An 18724-nucleotide genomic window follows, 5' to 3' on the forward strand; every position below is an offset into this window, starting at 1 on the left:
GCTTCAATTTGTTAACCAAGACAGATAATGTGATGTTTCGGGTTTCCCCTTTATCAACAAAACACAATGAATGAAACACAAAGTTTTGTTGATAAAGGGGAAAATTGAAATGTCCACAGTCCATATTATCTGCCTCCGTTCAATAAACTGAAGCTTTCATTTCATGACTTATCGTTACTGATATTACACCTGGAATCAGGACTTCTCAATCAGTCACAGCAAAACCAATCAGACAAATTTCCGTATTGATCAGGGGTAATATTGATCTATGTGGGAAAATGATACAGAGAAAATATTTTTAAAAAATTCCTCTCATTCACACCAATGATATGATGAAAGACTGTCATCGAATAGATTGTGAAACAAGGCAGGCAAAATGGAAATCATAAAAATAATATATATATTTTCTAAACAATGTGGCAGCAACAACAGGGAATCGTTTTTTTGATTTATCAAATCCATTTTTTTAAAAAGTAGTTACACCCCCCCCCCCCCCCCCCCCAAAGAAAGCTTCAATTAGAAAGTAAAAAAGGACACTTTTGAAATATAATTTTGAATACAACAGAAGACATTTCCGTATTTCACAATACACGAATGTGAATGTCCATTTAAACAAACTACAACAATGTGTGAATTATTATAGTCTCTACCTCATATCCACATACCATCCCCCCTTCCCACCCAAAAAAAAAAAAAAACTAAATAAAAATTTAAAAAAAAATTAAAAAAAAAAAGTTAATATGAAACAATATAGTAACTCAAAAAGAGTTGGCATAAAATTGAGTTGATAAAATTGACAGAGAAATTCTTGAGGAACTGAATAAGAAAAAAAATGTGTTGGCGTCTGATGAAGTCTCATGAAATTAAAATTGGCACAACTTTCTGATAAATCCCATTTACGGTTGTGATATTAAAACTGAAATGACATTAACCATTTACATCAACAAATATTCTAAAAGCAACAAATATTCTAAAATCTCAATTTAAAAAAAGCCCCATTTCCTGTGGAAAAACGAATAATGCATCATTACCTTCACATGCATGGACCCGTTTAATTGAAAACTTGAAAGAAGATGATCTATACAAACTTTTCCTTGTTAAGCAGCATGTGCATTTCAATACAGTATTTATGTTAAAAAGCGATAAAATAATGAAGGTATACGTGGAGAAAAGAAAAAGAACAAAGACAAAGAGAAGAGGAATGGGCATAAGGCTGCCCAAGGGAAATAACTCCCATCAATTGGCTACAAAAAGAGAATTGGTGGTGAACTGGTATTTTCAGTGGTGTTGTTTGGTTCTTTTAAAAATTTTTAACAGTGCTTGCAGCACTTAAATAAAGACCATTTTGACTACAAAGAAAAGAAAGATAGTTTGAACACAAAAGGACAGTTCGATTAAAGTTTTCTTTTCATTCCTGATTGTTTTGCTTTTTAGCAGCTTAACGACACATGCAAAACACGTGAGTAAATTAAGCACTGGAAAAAGTAAAACAATGGATAAAAGGGAGAGCAGAAGTAGATGATAGAAGAAAAAGTACTCATGTCACTGTAACTTAAATCTACGACAAAAATCATCGTTTTACCTGGATATTTGCCAGAAATTTAAACTATTGTATTATCCCTAACAATACATATGCAATTCAGCTAATCTTCTGCTTACATCAGTTTCTGCCTCTTGGAATTTTTCATTGAATTGTTTGATGGGCACCAAGTGAAATACGTTTTTGGCATTTTAAAAAAACAGACTATGAATCCAATACTAACAGCCCGAATAAAGAGTTACGCAAGACAAGAAAAGCATTGATAAAGCAAGCATAGATCATCTCATGGCACAAAGAATATCTGCAGTGATAAAAATAAAAGAACTTCATTGTCCAGTGATACAAAATTTCTACATAGAGCATTCGGAAATATGGTGGATTCAACTGAGATTAAACTGGCAAAATCTATAAAAAGTAAATAGAGGCAACACAGCAAATCAAATAAGAGAGGAAAAAGCTATCACATTGCATAGTAAGAACCTTGACCATTGATATGAAACGACAAAAGTTTCAAAATGAATGATTACTTTGACTTACTAACGGTTTTCACCTATTTGAAAAAACAAAATAATGTTATATAGAATGGTGCAATAGAAATGCAGTTAAAAAATATTCTTTAAAAAGAAATCATTTGAATCTAACCAAAATTCTTGTTTCCATTAAAAAAAAAAAAAGCTGACTATATTACAAATAAAATACTGGTACATCAATGCATTTCAATGTTGTTAGGAAGCAGTCAACAGCCGTTAATCTAATGGCCAGTTAGTTTATTTTACAATATAAAGTATAAATATCATGTGATTATCCCAATATCGCAACATTCATTCCCATAACAATATCAAGATATCAACATTTACATCATGTGATTATCCCAATATCGCAACATTCATTCCCATAACAATATCAAGATATCAACATTTACATCATGTGATTATCCCAATATGACAACATTCATTCCCATAACATTATCAAGATATCAACATTTACATCTGGCATCAATATTTACAATGACATAATCATCTTTCTAATCTTTCAAACTTACACATTTCTTGAATGCTCTTTCTCTCACTCACACTCTCTCGCTCTGTATTTGTGTGTGCATTCAAGAATACGTGGATATATATATAAATAAATATATCTGAGTTTGTATGTGTGTTATTACATTTCAATATACATTTCCTTCTCAACTAGAAAAGATTTACTAATCAAGCTGTCATGAGAAAAGGACGTGCTAATAAATTCAAACCTATTTCAGGCACTTGGCCATTTTCTGTGAAGAACTGATTGTACAATTTACAAAGTACTGATTTTGAAATGAAAATTATATCACATTTTCAGTTCAGCAATGATCTTTGTGATCAATGTGTGGTTTTATAAGGGGATATTTTTTTTTACTCTGTGATAGGAGATAATTTTTATCACTATGTGATAAGTGGTTGATACACAACTCCAGGTAATATTTATCAAAGAAATAAATCACCTCCCACTCCCATGCCAAGTGACAAGTTGGGCTTTACTTCCTTCCGTTATCTGTAATAAAACCAGTAGAGCACATGCTCAGGACATTTGACAAAGGTCCCCTTGTGGTTTCAACTTTGTTGCGTCTGTTCCTCCAGTTGTTTCTTTCCTTTCTCTTTTTCTTGTTGTTGTTGTTCTTCCTCCTCAATAACAGCCTCGTTCCTCAGCAAGTTCATCACTTCGTCTACTTGTGAGGCCTTCAAGTGTAATTGTTCATGATCTAAAAGTTCCAACACCTATAGGGAAATTGAATCAAATGATTAAATTGAAATCAAAACTTCAAGAAAGAACCATGGAAAGAAAGGTAGAAAAAAAAACAACTAAAGATATGACAATCACTAAATTTATTATCTGTTTTTGGAAGCGGTTCATGTCTCTTGTTTGGTTCACATGTCTTGTTTGGTTCATGTGTCTTGTTTGGTTCACGTGTCTTGTTTGGTTCACGTGTCTTGTTTGGTTCACGTGTCTTGTTTGGTTCATGTGTCTTGTTTGGTTCACGTGTCTTGTTTGGTTCATGTGTCTTGTTTGGTTCATGTGACTTGATAATAATAATATATATTTATTGTCCCCCAAAAAGTGGCAATTTGTCATTTGGTTACACATTTATAACAATACAATATTGACATAGACACACACAAGATGCACACTAGTAACATAGTAGTTATCATAAACCCCCCCCCCCCCCCCCAAAAAAAAAAAAACGGCATCAACAACAACACCATCAACGTGTTTACATATTAGGAAAATTTATTAAATGTGGTTGTGCTAAGTGCCTTTTGATGCCTATTATAATTCACTAAGGATGTCAAGTGATTCCACAAAATAATTTCTCAAGTACTCAGTTTCTCATAATTGTACTTATCTCTCTCTTTACATGTCCAATTTTGATAGCTTGTACTTGCTGAATATATTTCATTTTATTTCGTCTTAAAATAGCTTCGTATTTTTATCAATTAGTTCTTGATAATGTATAAATCTTTGTTGATATAATGATGAATGATGTATAACATTATGATAATTTCAATTCAGGATAAATATATAAAGTATATCTTATCTTATCTCTATCTTTGATACTGTGACACACACAAGAGTTGTATGAACTGGTTTACCTTTAGAGCTTGATTCAGATCAATATTCCCATCTTTGTCTTGATCCAACACATCAAATATCTCCCTCAATTTATGATCATTGGGAGCGTCTTTCAGGGTTTGCAGCGCATCCATCAATTCATTCAAACTAAGGATGTTGTGCCTGAATAAAGTAAAGAGTATCAAAATCTGACTTGACTCTTGAACACTTTTGTTTATGTAATTTCTAGACAAACTGAACACATGGGAATGACAAAGCATGAACTTTCTATGATTATCAGTGATCGCATGTTTTCCATGATCAACCACATACATTGAATCATACAAATGAGAACTTTTGAATACAACTTGGGTTTGGCATTTTGGAATTTATGTTTATAGAATTATATTTAATTTGACTTATTTACTTAATACACAAATACAAAATAACAACACAACATCAATTAATTTTCACCCCTAAACAAGCAAATCTTTTTTAAAAATTTGAATATGTTTATGTGAATGACTGTGGTAGAGAGAGGCACAAATTCAATGGGTCTTATTGCAAGACATATGACATGACAGTGATTAGTTTTAAATCGAAGATGTAGTGGCTTTGCTAGTATCACATAATTGTATCGTCTAAAAATTGTACTTAGCACCAACACTCACTTGTAAATCTTCATTTGAGCTTCGCTTTGCTGAGAGTCCGTAGCTTCGTGTTCCATTGATCGATCTGATAACTGCTCTTCAAAGTGAGTCCTCTCACTCTTAATGTGTGTCACCACTTTGTCCAGACGCGTTACCATCTTGTCAATCTTCTTCTTCAGTCGTTTAGCAGCCTTAGTCTCGGAGAATTCTTTCTCTGACTTGCCCCGTGCCACTGACATATCTTTCAAATCTTCAAGATCCTGTTTTAACAAATTCACAAAAAAAATTTGATGAAATCCGATAATCAATAATGGGACGAAAACCATTTCACTTTGGTATTATATCGTGTTGTACCGTTGCTAAAATGTGAATTTAAAGATAAAATATTCATAGAGATGAAATTGTAGTTTTCTGCATGGTTAGACACTTGAAAACCCCCCCCCCCAAAAACCTTTAATTCCAACCTGATATTATTTGACTATAAATTCAATATTCATCATACAACTCAAACCGACATAAAACCAATGTGAGGTCACAAATTTGCAATAAAATGAAAATTCAAAACAGAACTTTTAAGTCTATAGTGCAAATAAGACTTTTCCAGCATATTTTTAAAAGAGAAGAGGCTGGGGGTGGGGGTGTGTGGGAGGAGGAGTTGAACCCCCATGTAGCAATCAGCCCATAACAGAGAGATAAATTTTACTCATACGTAATAAAAGCGATGTGAGCTGATGTAATTTGATCCCTCAGTGATGGTCAGGTCGGATGTTTTAACAAGATCAAATAGGGAAATTAGGATTTGAAAACAATCAATTCTTGTTGCCGGAAAAGATTCTAAAGATTGTTAAAGACTCTTACAACTCTGCTGGAGAAGAGTTTGCAGTAGAAATGCATGGGATCCAGAGAGTAAAAGACAATCATTTCTCTGTGCTTCGGACTACAGAAACTGTGATTTAGGTCCAATTCACGAACTGAGAGGTTATTTCAAAAGAGGTTTTCTAAAGCGGATGTTTATGTCTAAGGCATCAAAAGTAAATAAAACTTTCCACACAATTCCTTGACTATCAATCTTTAAATTTGTCTATTATTCTAATCTTAAAACAGCTACAAGCTTATATATTCTTAATGTTGAAATAAGGTGTTCTCAGTTTCATAGAATGTCTTGTTTGTTTCTAATATAAAAAGGAAAGAAGTTTAGCAAAACACAATGACAAACTGTGGTAAAGAAAAAAAACAACCCAGCAATATGTAAAAAAAATGTTCTTTTTTCTTCACATTATACCTTATTTTCATGGGCCATCAAACACATATGGTGAAATATACTTAAAACCAAATACATGACATAAAATATAAAAAATAAAAAGAATGAGAACAGAGGGGAAAATATCAATAATTCACCTCTTTGTATTCATAGAATTCTTCCTTCAACCCCTGCAGAGCATGACGGTCAATGTCGATTTGACGTTTTTCGGCAATTTTTTCGAGCACATCTCCCATTTCACCCAAATCTTTTGTTGATATACTTGTTTCTTCAATAAACTCTTCAGCTAATGACGGTTCAATCACATCTGCTTTGTCAATGAGCTCTGCAATAAAATTAAATGATAACCAGTCAAAGGTGTAATAAATAAATATATTTTTTAGTCTCTCTTCCTCCCCCCCCCCCCCCCCAAGTTCCCTGTAGTATTGGATTATCTTTTCTTTTCATAATAATGATGAAGATGATAATAACAACAACAACAACAACAACAATAATAATAATAATAATAATAAAAATAATAATAATAGTAATAATAATATATTAATAATAATAATAATAATAATAATAATAATAATAATAATAATAATAATAATAATAATAATAATAAAAGTTCTTATATAGTGTCCCCTATCGAAGCGTCTAAGTGCATTACATAATATACATACTTTCCAAATGCTATCACACGCTTAACTCATATATTACACATACACACACACACACACACACACACACACACGCACACACATGAATTTGATTCATACAGCTCATTTGAAAAATGTGTCAATTGCATCCATAACCTTCTGTCAAATTAAGAATTCTCCAAGTTTTCATCAAAACTAATGAACATTAAAAAAAAAAAAACGAATTCTGATTGAGATCCTACCTTCAGACATTGGGATCTGGGCAGGTCTTGTGGCACCCTTGACGTCTACAGACTCCATGACAACTTCAGCAGCTTTGGCCTCAGCAGCATCTCTTAGACTTTGTTCTTGCATCTGGAATTTACAGAAAGGTCATGCGGAATTCAAGCCTTCAACAAATTGAAATTACATGGTCAATATGATATCTGTTGTTTTTGTTTTTAAGGGTTTTACAGCACTTGCAAAACATTTAGGTCATTTCAGTGCCCAGTAAAAAGAAGAAACTGAGATAGTGAAAAAAAAAAAATCTCGATTACAATTAAAACCGCACAAGAAAAGTAAGACAAAGGGGAATGGTATAAATAGGAAACAGATGTAGATTCCAAGAGCACACACACTATCAGTGTACTAAACTTGAGACCCCCTAAATGTCTCGTCCTGACATAAGCACAGGATCCCACTAAGAGGAACATACTCAAATGTTTACAAATCATATATATGTAAAACAAAAAAGAAAGCATGTTGGAAACCAATAGGGGTATAGAAGACACAGTAAGTACCTCCCTGCCCACTATGGGCAGCCCACCATCTGGAATTTACAGCAAGGCCATGCTGAATACAACCTTCAACAAATTTTTAGTGAGTTTATATTTTAAATATGATATCTAAAATAGAGATTTAAAAGATTCGAAAGATAAATGATCTCGAATACGAAGTGAAAAATAATACAACTATATGCTGTTATCATAATGAACAGCTGGTTTGTTTGATGAGCCATTATTACTCCTTATATTATAATGTTAAAATAATCCCATGGAGCTGGAGTTTATCCCATTTCTATGGCGTTAAACGGACAACAGCAATTGCTTGATACCCTTCAGATAAGACGCCGTCTATTGCAAAGTTCTTTCCACCATATCTAAGACACATGCCTACCCAATCACTGCTGGGTAGACAGGGGGAATTAGAAAAAAATCTTGACTGCTAACAAGATTGATCTAGGTCCCTTTGCGAGTGAAGGGAGTGCTCTACCAACTGAGCTATAGAGACCCCTATCATTATAAAGGCTGGTTTGCTTTTCAAGAGATCAATTAATACTCGATTTCATATTTAAAAAGAAACAAATAAAATTTATTTTGAAAAAAAAAAAAAAAAAAAAAAAAACTAAACAAGACTCACCCAGCCCTAAAAAAAAAAACAAAACAGAATAGAACAGAAAAAAACAAGCAAACAAAAAAACTGACCTTGGCTTCCATCTCTAGTTGTGCCTTTTCAGCAGCAATAATCTCCTCTTCATGTTTGATGACATCCAACTTGGTTTTGTTATCGACGGTCTCCCCACTCATCTCAGCCACTTTAACTTTAGCTTCGTTGGTCTGATGATGATAAAAAAAAAAGTAAATCATAAACATATGAAAAATAGTAATAATAAGATTAAAATTATCCATTGAAAAAAAGAAAAGAAAAGGAGGAGAAAATAACTATCAACTGTGGCAGTTTTCTCTGCCTCCTATCTGGGTTTTTAAGCAATGTATTCATGTTTTGATTGTTATTTATTGTTTAATACTGTTCACAACATGGAAGCTTAAAAAAATGTTTTGACCAACCGTTTCCACTGGATGTGAACCTCTGGGTAAGTGAGTGATCTTGTAAGGAACTATGTAAAGACGTTAACTATAGGAGTAACATGCATGTTAAAGTAACTCCATTAAATTGGGACACATGGAAGTGTACAAAAGTTTTAAGAAAAAAAACAACAAAAAAACAAAACTGAACCTGAAAATGGAATAGATCCGAGGCAAGACCTTTTTTAAAAAAGCATCATGCAAATGTAACCTATGTCGAAAAATGCCCAAGTAATTTTTTTTCTTCTTCTAAATATGGACTATAAAAGCAAATCTTACAGCAGTATCAGCAAGTTGAGTAATGGTGACACTGATTTTCTCTTCTGTGGACAAAGTTTCCGACAGATATAAAGCCCTTGACAAAAGAAGTAAAGACGTTGGGATTCTTTCCTCCAAATGTAACTGCATCCACTGCTTGAGCTGTGCCCTCAACCGGTCTTCAGCCACACCAAGTGCTCTCATACCCCGAGCACGATTAGCAGCTTGAAGCTCAGCTATGGTGAGGCTTTCTATTCCTTCTTTCTGTATCATCTGGAATGGGAGATGTTGAATCATTAGAGATAATGTAAACTTGTCAAATTGACCAAAAATGGCTATTTGTTGTTCTTTTCTATTGTATGAAATAAAGGGAGTCATGATAACTCAGTTGGTAGAGCACTCGCTTCACACACAAAGAGACTGAGAATGATCCCAGGTAGATTTGAGATTTTTTCTGACCCCCTGTCCACCCAGCTGGATCTGTTAGTCCTAGTGGATAGTAATTTACAATAGGCCAGCAAACTATCCAAAGGGTAGCTAGCAATTGCTGTTGTCCAATTCACTCTATAGAAACTGGGATAAACTCGGGGTCCATTAAAGATCTGAAGGACTATTTTTTTTTCTTTCAAATATAACATAAAACTTGACTAAATCAAAAGAGTTCGGAGACCTTCATAAAACATTCAAAGGGTTACAAAAGAACTCCAAGACAAGTTATTTCATGTCACGACCTAATGTCTCTCATTTCAATGGAATTGAAGGACAGCATTACTAAAATTATTCTGAGCTAAGCAAAATGATCCCTATAATATCAGATGAATGCAAACATTATATGTTGCTGCTTATATTGTCGGTCACAGAGATAAAAAAAAATGTCGAAATTTGTAAATCTACACTTTTTTGTACTTGTTTCCAATAATTTTTTGTTTTTGTTTATTTCTCTTCAGAGTTATTACAGATAAATAGAGGTGCCTAAATGAGTTGATAAAATGGAGATAAAGATAAAGGGAGTAAATCTGACTCATGAATGAACAACACAAAACAAACGACGTTTCGGTCCTTGGCCTTTATCAAGTAAACACAGAAAACATATATATTTATATTAGATTGTCATAATAATATAGGCGAAAATTTGTAAATGTGTGTGTGTGTGCAATGGAAGAGAGAGAGAGAGAGAGAGAAAGAGAGAGAGAGAGAGAGAGAGAGAGAGAGAGAGAGAGAGAGAGAGAGAGAGAGAAAGAGAGATGAAAAACTATATATATATATTTCAAGAATAAGGTAGGGGATGGGGGAGGGGGCGGGTGTAATTGAAGAATACTAGACAGCAATAGTGTTGTTAGTGGTCCCCTACCTCCGCTGTTAAGATATATATATCGCCTATATTATAATGACAATCTAATATAAATATATAATATGTATTCTGTGTATACTTGATAAAGGCCAAGGGCCGAAATGTCGTTTGTTTTGTGATGTTCATTCATGAGTCAGATTTACTCCCTTTATCTTTATCTCCATGTTATTACAGATACAGGCACAAGACACCTGCTAAAAAGGATACACATGGATGCTGACAAAATAATTAATAAATCCATATCTATAAATTACAGAGCAAATTATTCATAAGGAGCAAAGTGTTTTTTGCCAAAGTAAAGCGCATAGAGTACAACTCCATCATGGTTATACACTATAGAAATGCTATTTATCATTATTATCATCATCATCATTATTATTATCATCATCATCATCATAGTATTAGTTACATAAAGAATTGCTTACCTTGTCGTCAGCCAGCAGTCGTCGCAATTTCATCTGAAGAAGAAATCTAAGCAATGCATCACTCCCAATGGGTGTGATTCCCAGCATGATACAACATGCTCTAAGCTGTTGCCGATTCAAATTGTCCAGCGTGATTTCATCTTCAAACAATTTAGCAAATCGCATGATGTCTTTGGTTTTTGGCTTGATGCCCTGGTCCCGAATCTAATGAAAACACAAAGGAACCTTTTTATTTTCCAATGTCAAAAGATTTGACTCTTTCCTTACCAAACATTTTTACGATTTCCCAGAAACACCAAATAGAAAAATATATTTTTAAAACTCAAACTCAAAAGGAACAAGTCAATGTGCACTTATTTGTAGGTCTGATAACCCAATTCCTTATGGGCTTATTCTTGTAATGGAAATCTCAAAAAATGATGCAAAACATTGTCCATTGCAATAATATTAAACTAGGCCCATAAACGGGTTCGGATATCAGACCTGTATATATGTACATGTCAGAACAAGTACATGCTATTCACAATTTGTTTTTGTTTTTAAGGGTTTAACAACACGCGTGCAACACATTTAGGTCATTTCAGTTCCAGTAAATAGGAAGAAAATGGGATAGGCAACATATTCTACATACCTAAAAGACTCATTCAGACACAAGCACAGGATTCCACTAATAGGAACACACTAAAATGCTTATGTTATTAATTTAAAAAAAATAAAATAATAACAATACATAAAATGGAGATGATATATAAGTGAAAAAATATCTCCAAAACTTTAATTTGATTGTTTCCCTCCCAGCCAAGGACTCAGAGAAGGGAAAGGACAAAACCAAATAATCTCATTCAAAGTGAAAGACAGAAAAAGTTGGAAAACAAATATAGGAGTATAGAAAACATGGTAAGTTGCCCCTCTCTCTCCCTCCATCCCGCTCAAGTTACCTGGTCTATAAAACTGGAAAAGGATTCAGTTTGACCCTCCTGCTTTTTAGCCGTCACAGCAGATTCCTTCAATGTTTCCTGTAAGAACTTTGCCATCTCAATCTTGGCCTTTAGTGTCTTTTTAGTCTTTTCTTTCTATTTATGGAAAGAAATCATTAAATTAAAATTGTATAATATCAGAAAATACAATCCTATAAATAAATAAATAAATAAGCAGTAGTAGTAGTAGTAGTAGTAGTAGTAGTAGTAGTAGTAGTAGTAGTAGTAGTAGCAGCAGTAGTAGTAGTAGTAGTAGTAGTAGTAGTAATAGTAGTAGTATTAGTAGTAATAGTAGAAGTAGTAGTAGTAGTAGTAGTAGTAGTAGTAGTAGTAGTAGTAGTAGTAGTAGTAGTAGTAGTAGTAGTAGTAGTAGTAGTAGTAGTAGTCTAGTAGTAGAACAGTCTTAGCAAAAGTAGTAGTAAGGGTGGTGGTGTTCGTTTTACTATAATGGTAATAATTGTGGTAGCTGCAGCAGAGGTAGAAAATAATCTGTCCAGCGAGCTACGTGTTTCCCTTCATTTGTAAATCTTGTTAACAATGGTCAGAAATCAACTGCTCTCGACTACATGACTACGTCGGGGGAAAAAAAGGAAAATCTCGACCAATGGGAAATGAAACTATCCTTTGTATTTGTTTAATATGAACATAAAAGACAAACTTGAACATTTTGCACTTTATATGAAACTGAGATAACAACAACACACGACAGGAATGTTTGTTATAATTAACCCTGTCCAGATCTCATAACAATTAAAACAAGATAATATCTTCTCCAAACTCCTCAATTTGTTTCTAAACTTCCAACAACAAAAAAAAAAAATGGCTTTCATCATAAACTATAAATGAATCGACCATTCTATATCAGACGCAGCTATCAAATCAGTGCTGGATGGAATAAGTCTCAAAATAACTACAATATGCCGCAGAATTTTACAAAGGAAATACTCATTTAAGACATGGCATACCTCTGTCTTTTCCTCTGCAAATGTACTTGGCAACATGTTAGGGAAGAGGGTCAAGGCCACTGGAAGCAAGAACTCGGCAAATGGCACCAAAATAAAGACTAACATTGGTAAAAGACGGAACATGTCAGCAGTCGTTCTCACAAGCTGTGGGTGGAAAAACACAAAAACAATAAACAAACAAGGTTTATCTATATATCAATTGAAGAGAAGCGTCTTGGAGTCAATTTACCCAGTTAACTGTCCTTCTCTGGAAAAAAAAATATATTAAAAAACTTGGCCAGAAAACTTGTCCTTCAAATATCAATCAATTTAAATGACCCTCATTTTGACAAACTCGCAAACCTGGGACCTCGTGAGGTCTTGATTTAAGTCTCATGTTTGAGAGTTTTTGCCAAGATGAGGGTCATTTAAATCAATCAATATTTGAAGGGCAAGTTTTCTGGCCAAACTGTTAACTACATGTTTTTCCAGAGTATGGCAGTTGACTGGTTAAATTCAACTTTAATCATTTTGATTTAGACGACCAGGCCTTGATTAAGACCTTAGAAAATACAGTTGCTGTGAAAGATGTTCCTATAAACATTTGAGATAATATTGTTAAAATTGATGAAATGTCAGACTACTTAAATGTCAGTTCCCCTCGAATTGCTTGGATGGATTACAAGATTGTTCAATCCACAAATAAATTTCATACACCATCATTATCATATTTATCTATGATAAAAAACGATGTTTTTAACACAGCTGAAATCAAAAGATGATATTAAAGTACAGTTATTCTTTAAATATTTCAAGTCTTTATTAGGTAATGATTTAAAGTAAGATGCAACTTTCACTTAAACACTAAAAAAAAATAAAAAATGAAAATTAGGTATGCATAATAAATAAAAAAAGCAATGAAGTTCCGAATTTGAAGACACAAACTCCAAAAATTTGACCAAAATTAGAATATTATTACCGATTTAAAACTCAAACCATCTTCCCATTTTGTCAAAAATTGCATTGAGAAAAAAAATGTTTGTCAATAATACATGCCTGAAAACTGTTTGGGAATGAAGTCAATATATTAATGCTTGTGCAAAGGGAGAAGAAAAAAGCAAGATAGAGGGGGGTGGGGGGTGGGGTGGGGAGAGGGTACTTAGGTAATTTAAGACCACATTTACTCATAGATGAAAATATTGGGTTGACTGGTCGAGGGTTGACAAGAGGCAAAATCATACTGATCATGTGGAATGAAATATGATGCCTGTAAGGCGTTATGATAGTTTATTACTCAGGAATGAAACGGTAATTAGGAGGTCTGAGGTTCAACCCCGGTTGAGGCAGACTGCCTTTTTGGCATGTTTTTTTCTTATACTTTTCTTTCTGCTTTGTCTGGCACGGTTTCATCGACATGTGTTCAAATCTTTATCAAGGACATACCAGGGAACTTGAGTTACACAATCTTTGTCACCCATCCAATTACTGACAAAGCTCAAGAAAACATGCCTACCATCTATCACATCCAGTTAACTATTCTCAAGGTGTCCTTGTTCTATGATCATATCCCCCACACACATACACACAAGATCACGTCTCATAATAATGATCAGAATTTACAACAAACATCAAATCATTAACTACACACTCGGACAGCACAATTGCATACATGAGGAAGTTGTTCTAATCAGGTGACTTGTTGCTTTCAACTATTTTCAGGAGAGACACAAAAGCATAATTTTCCCTCAAGTATTGACTGTCACAGGGGACAACTGTTTTTTAATTTTTTTATTGCTGTTGTTCTTTTTGTGTTCTTCTCAAGTTGTACTATAGTACAGTCTATCTACTGAATGACTTTTCATATGAATAATATCTCTAGATGAGATTTATCTTACTTAGTAACAATATGATTCGTTTAAATACAATTATTAACAAGCATGACAATGTCAACACATGTTATTAGTATAAAAAGGATTGGTGAAGATGCCTAAACAACACACAAAAACCAAACAACAAGCCTGGCTTCGTTGCACAATTTCAACACCATCAATATATATATAATATTACTTTTGCCTTTAAAAAAAATAAAAGTATTGAAACATGGATTCAATGTCAAAAATGGAAACAATTGCTTGAGCATGTGAGGGGTTTCTAACCTGAAGATTCAATCAAAGTCTCTTGCTACTTCTATGGTGGTGGCTAATCTTTCAACTTACAATTCATAACTCAGTCAACAAACACATCATTAGATCTATAAACATGCCTTCAACTTCAAAGTAGCTCCCAGATCCATGACAGGGGAATGCAGCAAAGACAGACTAAATCGCGTGTTTGTACCACAAGGCAATGGGTACTCAAGCAACACAGTCATGGCTAAACTACGTAATCAAATGACCTCAATCTAATCATCACATCTAGTGACTTTCTTCAGAATCCTCGTCCAGTTCCATGGCAGGGCATTTGAGCAATTCCATTGCAAGTATAGGCCAACACTTGGACCATTCCAGCAGAGGGGTGTGAACAAGAATGTTCATTTTCTCTCAGACACCATTCTTTTCAAGTTGACACTACGAAATGGCATTTGTATAAAAGGGGTTATAGAGACACTAAGAAGAATAACTGGTGGAAAAATGTACAGAAAATATCCAAAAATGATTTCCTATCGTTGCTCTCAATGAAGAAAAAAACAAAAAAAAACATGCAATTTAACTAATGGCCCTCAGCTTCTACCAATAGATAATGGAGACCTCTAATTTGTCTCCTTGAAGAATACCAGTAGTACAGTTATTGTTTTAAAAAGACAATTCTTAAAAATATGAATTTTCTTTAAAACTCTCATTCTATGTTTACCTACCTGTTTGTATTCCCTTCTGGTGAGCGTTTCTCCATTGAGAATGCGCCATATCAACTTTGAGCAGATTCGCACATCAATGAATAACAGACGGAAGCCATGGTAGTAGTGTTTGATTGCTGCAACAACTCTTTGAGGAATTGTTTTCTTAAGAGTAACAACGGTGGTTTCCTCCTTTAGAGCAACATCTGCAGCTTTAGCCTCCTTTGCTTCTTTCACACTGTCCTTTAGTGCCTTCACAGTTTTCTCAACTTTTGATTCTTCTTTTCTTCGAAATGAGGACGTATGAAAAGTGACATTCGACTGTTTTGAAAATTTCTGTAATAAATAGCTGTTCCCATTATGTACTATGCCTATAGTTCTTAAATAATGTGAATCATTAAATATACAAGAAAATTGTTGTAGTCTGGGTATTCTAGAAGACGAGGATGAATGTCTGGTATAAATGATAGGTTTGTATAATGAGTGACTGACACGACTTTGGTCTTTTAAACTTGAATTGTCAACAAGTTGATATGAACACCTGAAATTTAAAAATAAAATAAAATAAACACATTTTAAAATAAAATCAAACATGACAGTAACTGAGACTTTTTGGAAAACAACAACAAATTTTTTTTGTAAAAGCCTCAAATCATTTTTAAAATTTGAAATAAAAGTATCAAGCACTAATACATGAAATAAAACATCATTTAAAATGTCTGAATCATTAATTAATATGATAAACATCAAAATATAACCGTTTCCTACCTGTTAGTCTTGTTTTGAGAACAAAAATGAGCAGCACACGATCTGCAATGACCCAAGTTCCATTTATGTACTGTAAAATAGGAAATGTGAAACAGATTTAAATTGGTGGAAATGAAAGTCAATGATACATAGAACTATCGTCTCGTTCCCATCAGTCCCAATTAATTCATGTTGTCAAGACTAATACTTTCCTGCCTTCTAGTCCATTACTGGAAAGTCAGCAAGTTCTACTTCAATCCAATCATCATCATCATCCAGTATGACACTGACAAAGGAACTTCCAATTGTTTTTTTCTCTCCATTTTAAATATGTCCAATTTACTAGGGTTAAAACTTATATAGTCTATATATATGATATTTGCTCTGATCAGACACTTGCAACTGCCAACCTGCGTCAATTTTACCGACCAAATTTTGAGTTATCAGTTATCCGACCAAAATCCGACCATCCGAGCAAATACAGACTGGACACCCTGATACATGAGAAATGTCATTTTGAAATCTTGACATTGTGAGATCATTTTACAAGTGCCTGGATTCACTTTTGTAGTGAGTCTTGTAAGCTTTTATTCATAGTTGTTTATAACAGCACAGTGTATACAGTCAACCATGTGATGAGTAAACAAGGAAATAATGATTTTTTAAAAGTTCCCTTGAATGTGTAGATTAAAACTCAGTTTCTTACACACATCAATTTCAGGTCAATACAACTCAGATGAAAGAAACTTTTTAGTTATCACTTATCAAGAAATGCTTTTTAAAAAACACCTGGTCTTAACAATGAGAATAGAAATAATTCATCTTGGACTAATTCAAGGAAGCAGGTCACACAGGGAAGCTGCAAGGTGAATGCATTACAATCACAGTACAACAGTACAGTAATTGGAATATTATAATGCCACATGCAGTTCTCATTCTCGGCCATAGTGTGGACAACCACGTGCCACAAAAGAAAACCAAGATCTTCGGATTGAACTTTCATATCTGTGTGACCGGTTTCAAACTGCAGCCAACATCATCGGAAGAAGGAGTCTGGTCAATCAAAGCACAGTTAGCAAAAGATTGTGCAATGCTGACCTTTTCTGTTAGAGTCCCATAAAATTGAATTGTCAATACAGCTCAAGCGAGAATTCTGTATATAATAATAAAATGTTCCTAATCTAAGCTTTGCAATGAAATTGACATACAGTATAAATTTTGTTTGGGGATAGTATGATAAATTAAGTTTGCCTTGCAGTAATCGATGCACAACATATATTTTGCTATACAAGAGATCAAATGTATATCTTTTGCGATGAAAAAAACAAAACAAACATTTCAAAGGATATCCATTGGAATATCAACTTCTAGGAAATAATATCAATAATAAGAATAACAATAATGATGATAACAAAAACAATAATTATATTATTAATAATAATAACAATAATAATAATAATAATAATAATAATAATAATAATAATAATAATAACAAAAACAATAATAGCAATAATAATAATAATAATAATATTAATAATAATAATAATAATAATTATAATAATAGCATTTGTATAGTGCAAAATCATGACTAGACCATGTTCTATGCACTTCACAGTTGCAAGTATGGCAATCTAGATAGCACTCACTCACACACACACAACACACATACACATAAATTTAAACAGACACCTTTTCATTCATTGCTTAAAGGACAAAAAACAACAACATTGCTAACAACTAATCATATGCATGAGGAACATTGATAGAGACTTAAAAACAATATTTTATTTTTGATTTGTTTGATGTCCCATGAAGACCCTTGTTTACAGCTGAGGATAAAGTGTTGAAAGTGACCTCCCACCATAGAATATTTGATTTGACAACTTACTGACTTGGAGCTTATTGTAGTCAGATGAAAACTGTAGCAATATAAATGGAGAAAATAGACATTCGAAGTGCTAAATTGCTAAGACAGATAAAATGGTTCAGGGCGATTTTATATTCAATCATTTCTTCTACTGGCAACCAACGCAATTCAAACAGAATGGACAATGAATGTTCAAATCTTTTTGTTTTGTGATTAGTTTTGTAGTAAAAATATTAAATTGTTTGATATAGTAGTCATCTTTAGTCAGGTAGGAACCAGATAGGTACATATGATTGGCAATTTTCTTGAGATGTGAATTTAAACTTTTGCATAGATTATATCAAGACTTGAATTTATCGCTTTCTATGACTGCTTCTAAATTTCTTATTGTTTTGCTCGATAAAATTATAATAGAAATTAATGGGTTAACATCTATTATTTTTATTAGTCCCACATGACATTCTCTGTAAATTAAGTGAACAAAGAGTCTATTCCTAACCAGTGCTGTGAATAGTAGAATTGGACTTTTCCCAACCGGTGTTATCTTTTGTTGGCTAGCCTACGGGACCAAGGCCGCGGGATTTTACGAAGTCATGTGATCGGATTTAATTGTTTTACTTCATTTTCGTCTAGCATTAGGTAGCTAAAGGTTACTTATTTTCTTTTCATTCGACTGTCTTGTTGCCATGATGGCAGGAAATTTTGAAGTCCTAGTGGCAGGAGCACTAGGCCCTAGCCTTTGTGTGTTCATGTTTGGTGTGATGCTGAGATGACGATTTCACATTCCATTCCCCTCTCTC

The 18724-nt window shown here is 33.5% G+C and overlaps 1 protein-coding gene across 3 annotated transcripts in view; it reads right to left on the bottom strand.

The window, feature by feature from the left end:
• Positions 1-379: 379 nt before the first annotated feature.
• Positions 380-18724, bottom strand: part of LOC144964994 (mitochondrial proton/calcium exchanger protein-like) — a 19492-nt gene continuing 1147 nt past the window's right edge. The window contains exons 1-13 of one of the 3 annotated variants that reach the window (XM_078899834.1): positions 18424-18441; positions 16079-16148; positions 15332-15851; positions 12499-12642; positions 11495-11629; positions 10557-10760; positions 8802-9053; positions 8142-8273; positions 6921-7032; positions 6175-6362; positions 4798-5036; positions 4168-4309; positions 1746-3294 (exon numbers count right to left, since the gene is read on the bottom strand). In XM_078899834.1, coding sequence (XP_078755960.1) covers positions 3130-3294; positions 4168-4309; positions 4798-5036; positions 6175-6362; positions 6921-7032; positions 8142-8273; positions 8802-9053; positions 10557-10760; positions 11495-11629; positions 12499-12621 — 1692 coding nt within the window. In that variant the 5' untranslated portion in view covers positions 12622-12642; positions 15332-15851; positions 16079-16148; positions 18424-18441 and the 3' untranslated portion in view covers positions 1746-3129. Of the gene's footprint in view, positions 3295-4167; positions 4310-4797; positions 5037-6174; positions 6363-6920; positions 7033-8141; positions 8274-8801; positions 9054-10556; positions 10761-11494; positions 11630-12498; positions 12643-15331; positions 15852-16078; positions 16149-18423; positions 18442-18724 lie in introns of those variants that run through there. The other 2 variants (XM_078899832.1, XM_078899833.1) reach the window with 2 other exon arrangements.

The sequence above is a fragment of the Berghia stephanieae genome, chromosome 2 (genome assembly GCF_034508935.2).
Source record: "Berghia stephanieae isolate SIO BIC M18660-M18661 chromosome 2, UCSD_Bste_1.3, whole genome shotgun sequence".
Lineage (NCBI taxonomy): Eukaryota > Metazoa > Mollusca > Gastropoda > Nudibranchia > Aeolidiidae > Berghia > Berghia stephanieae.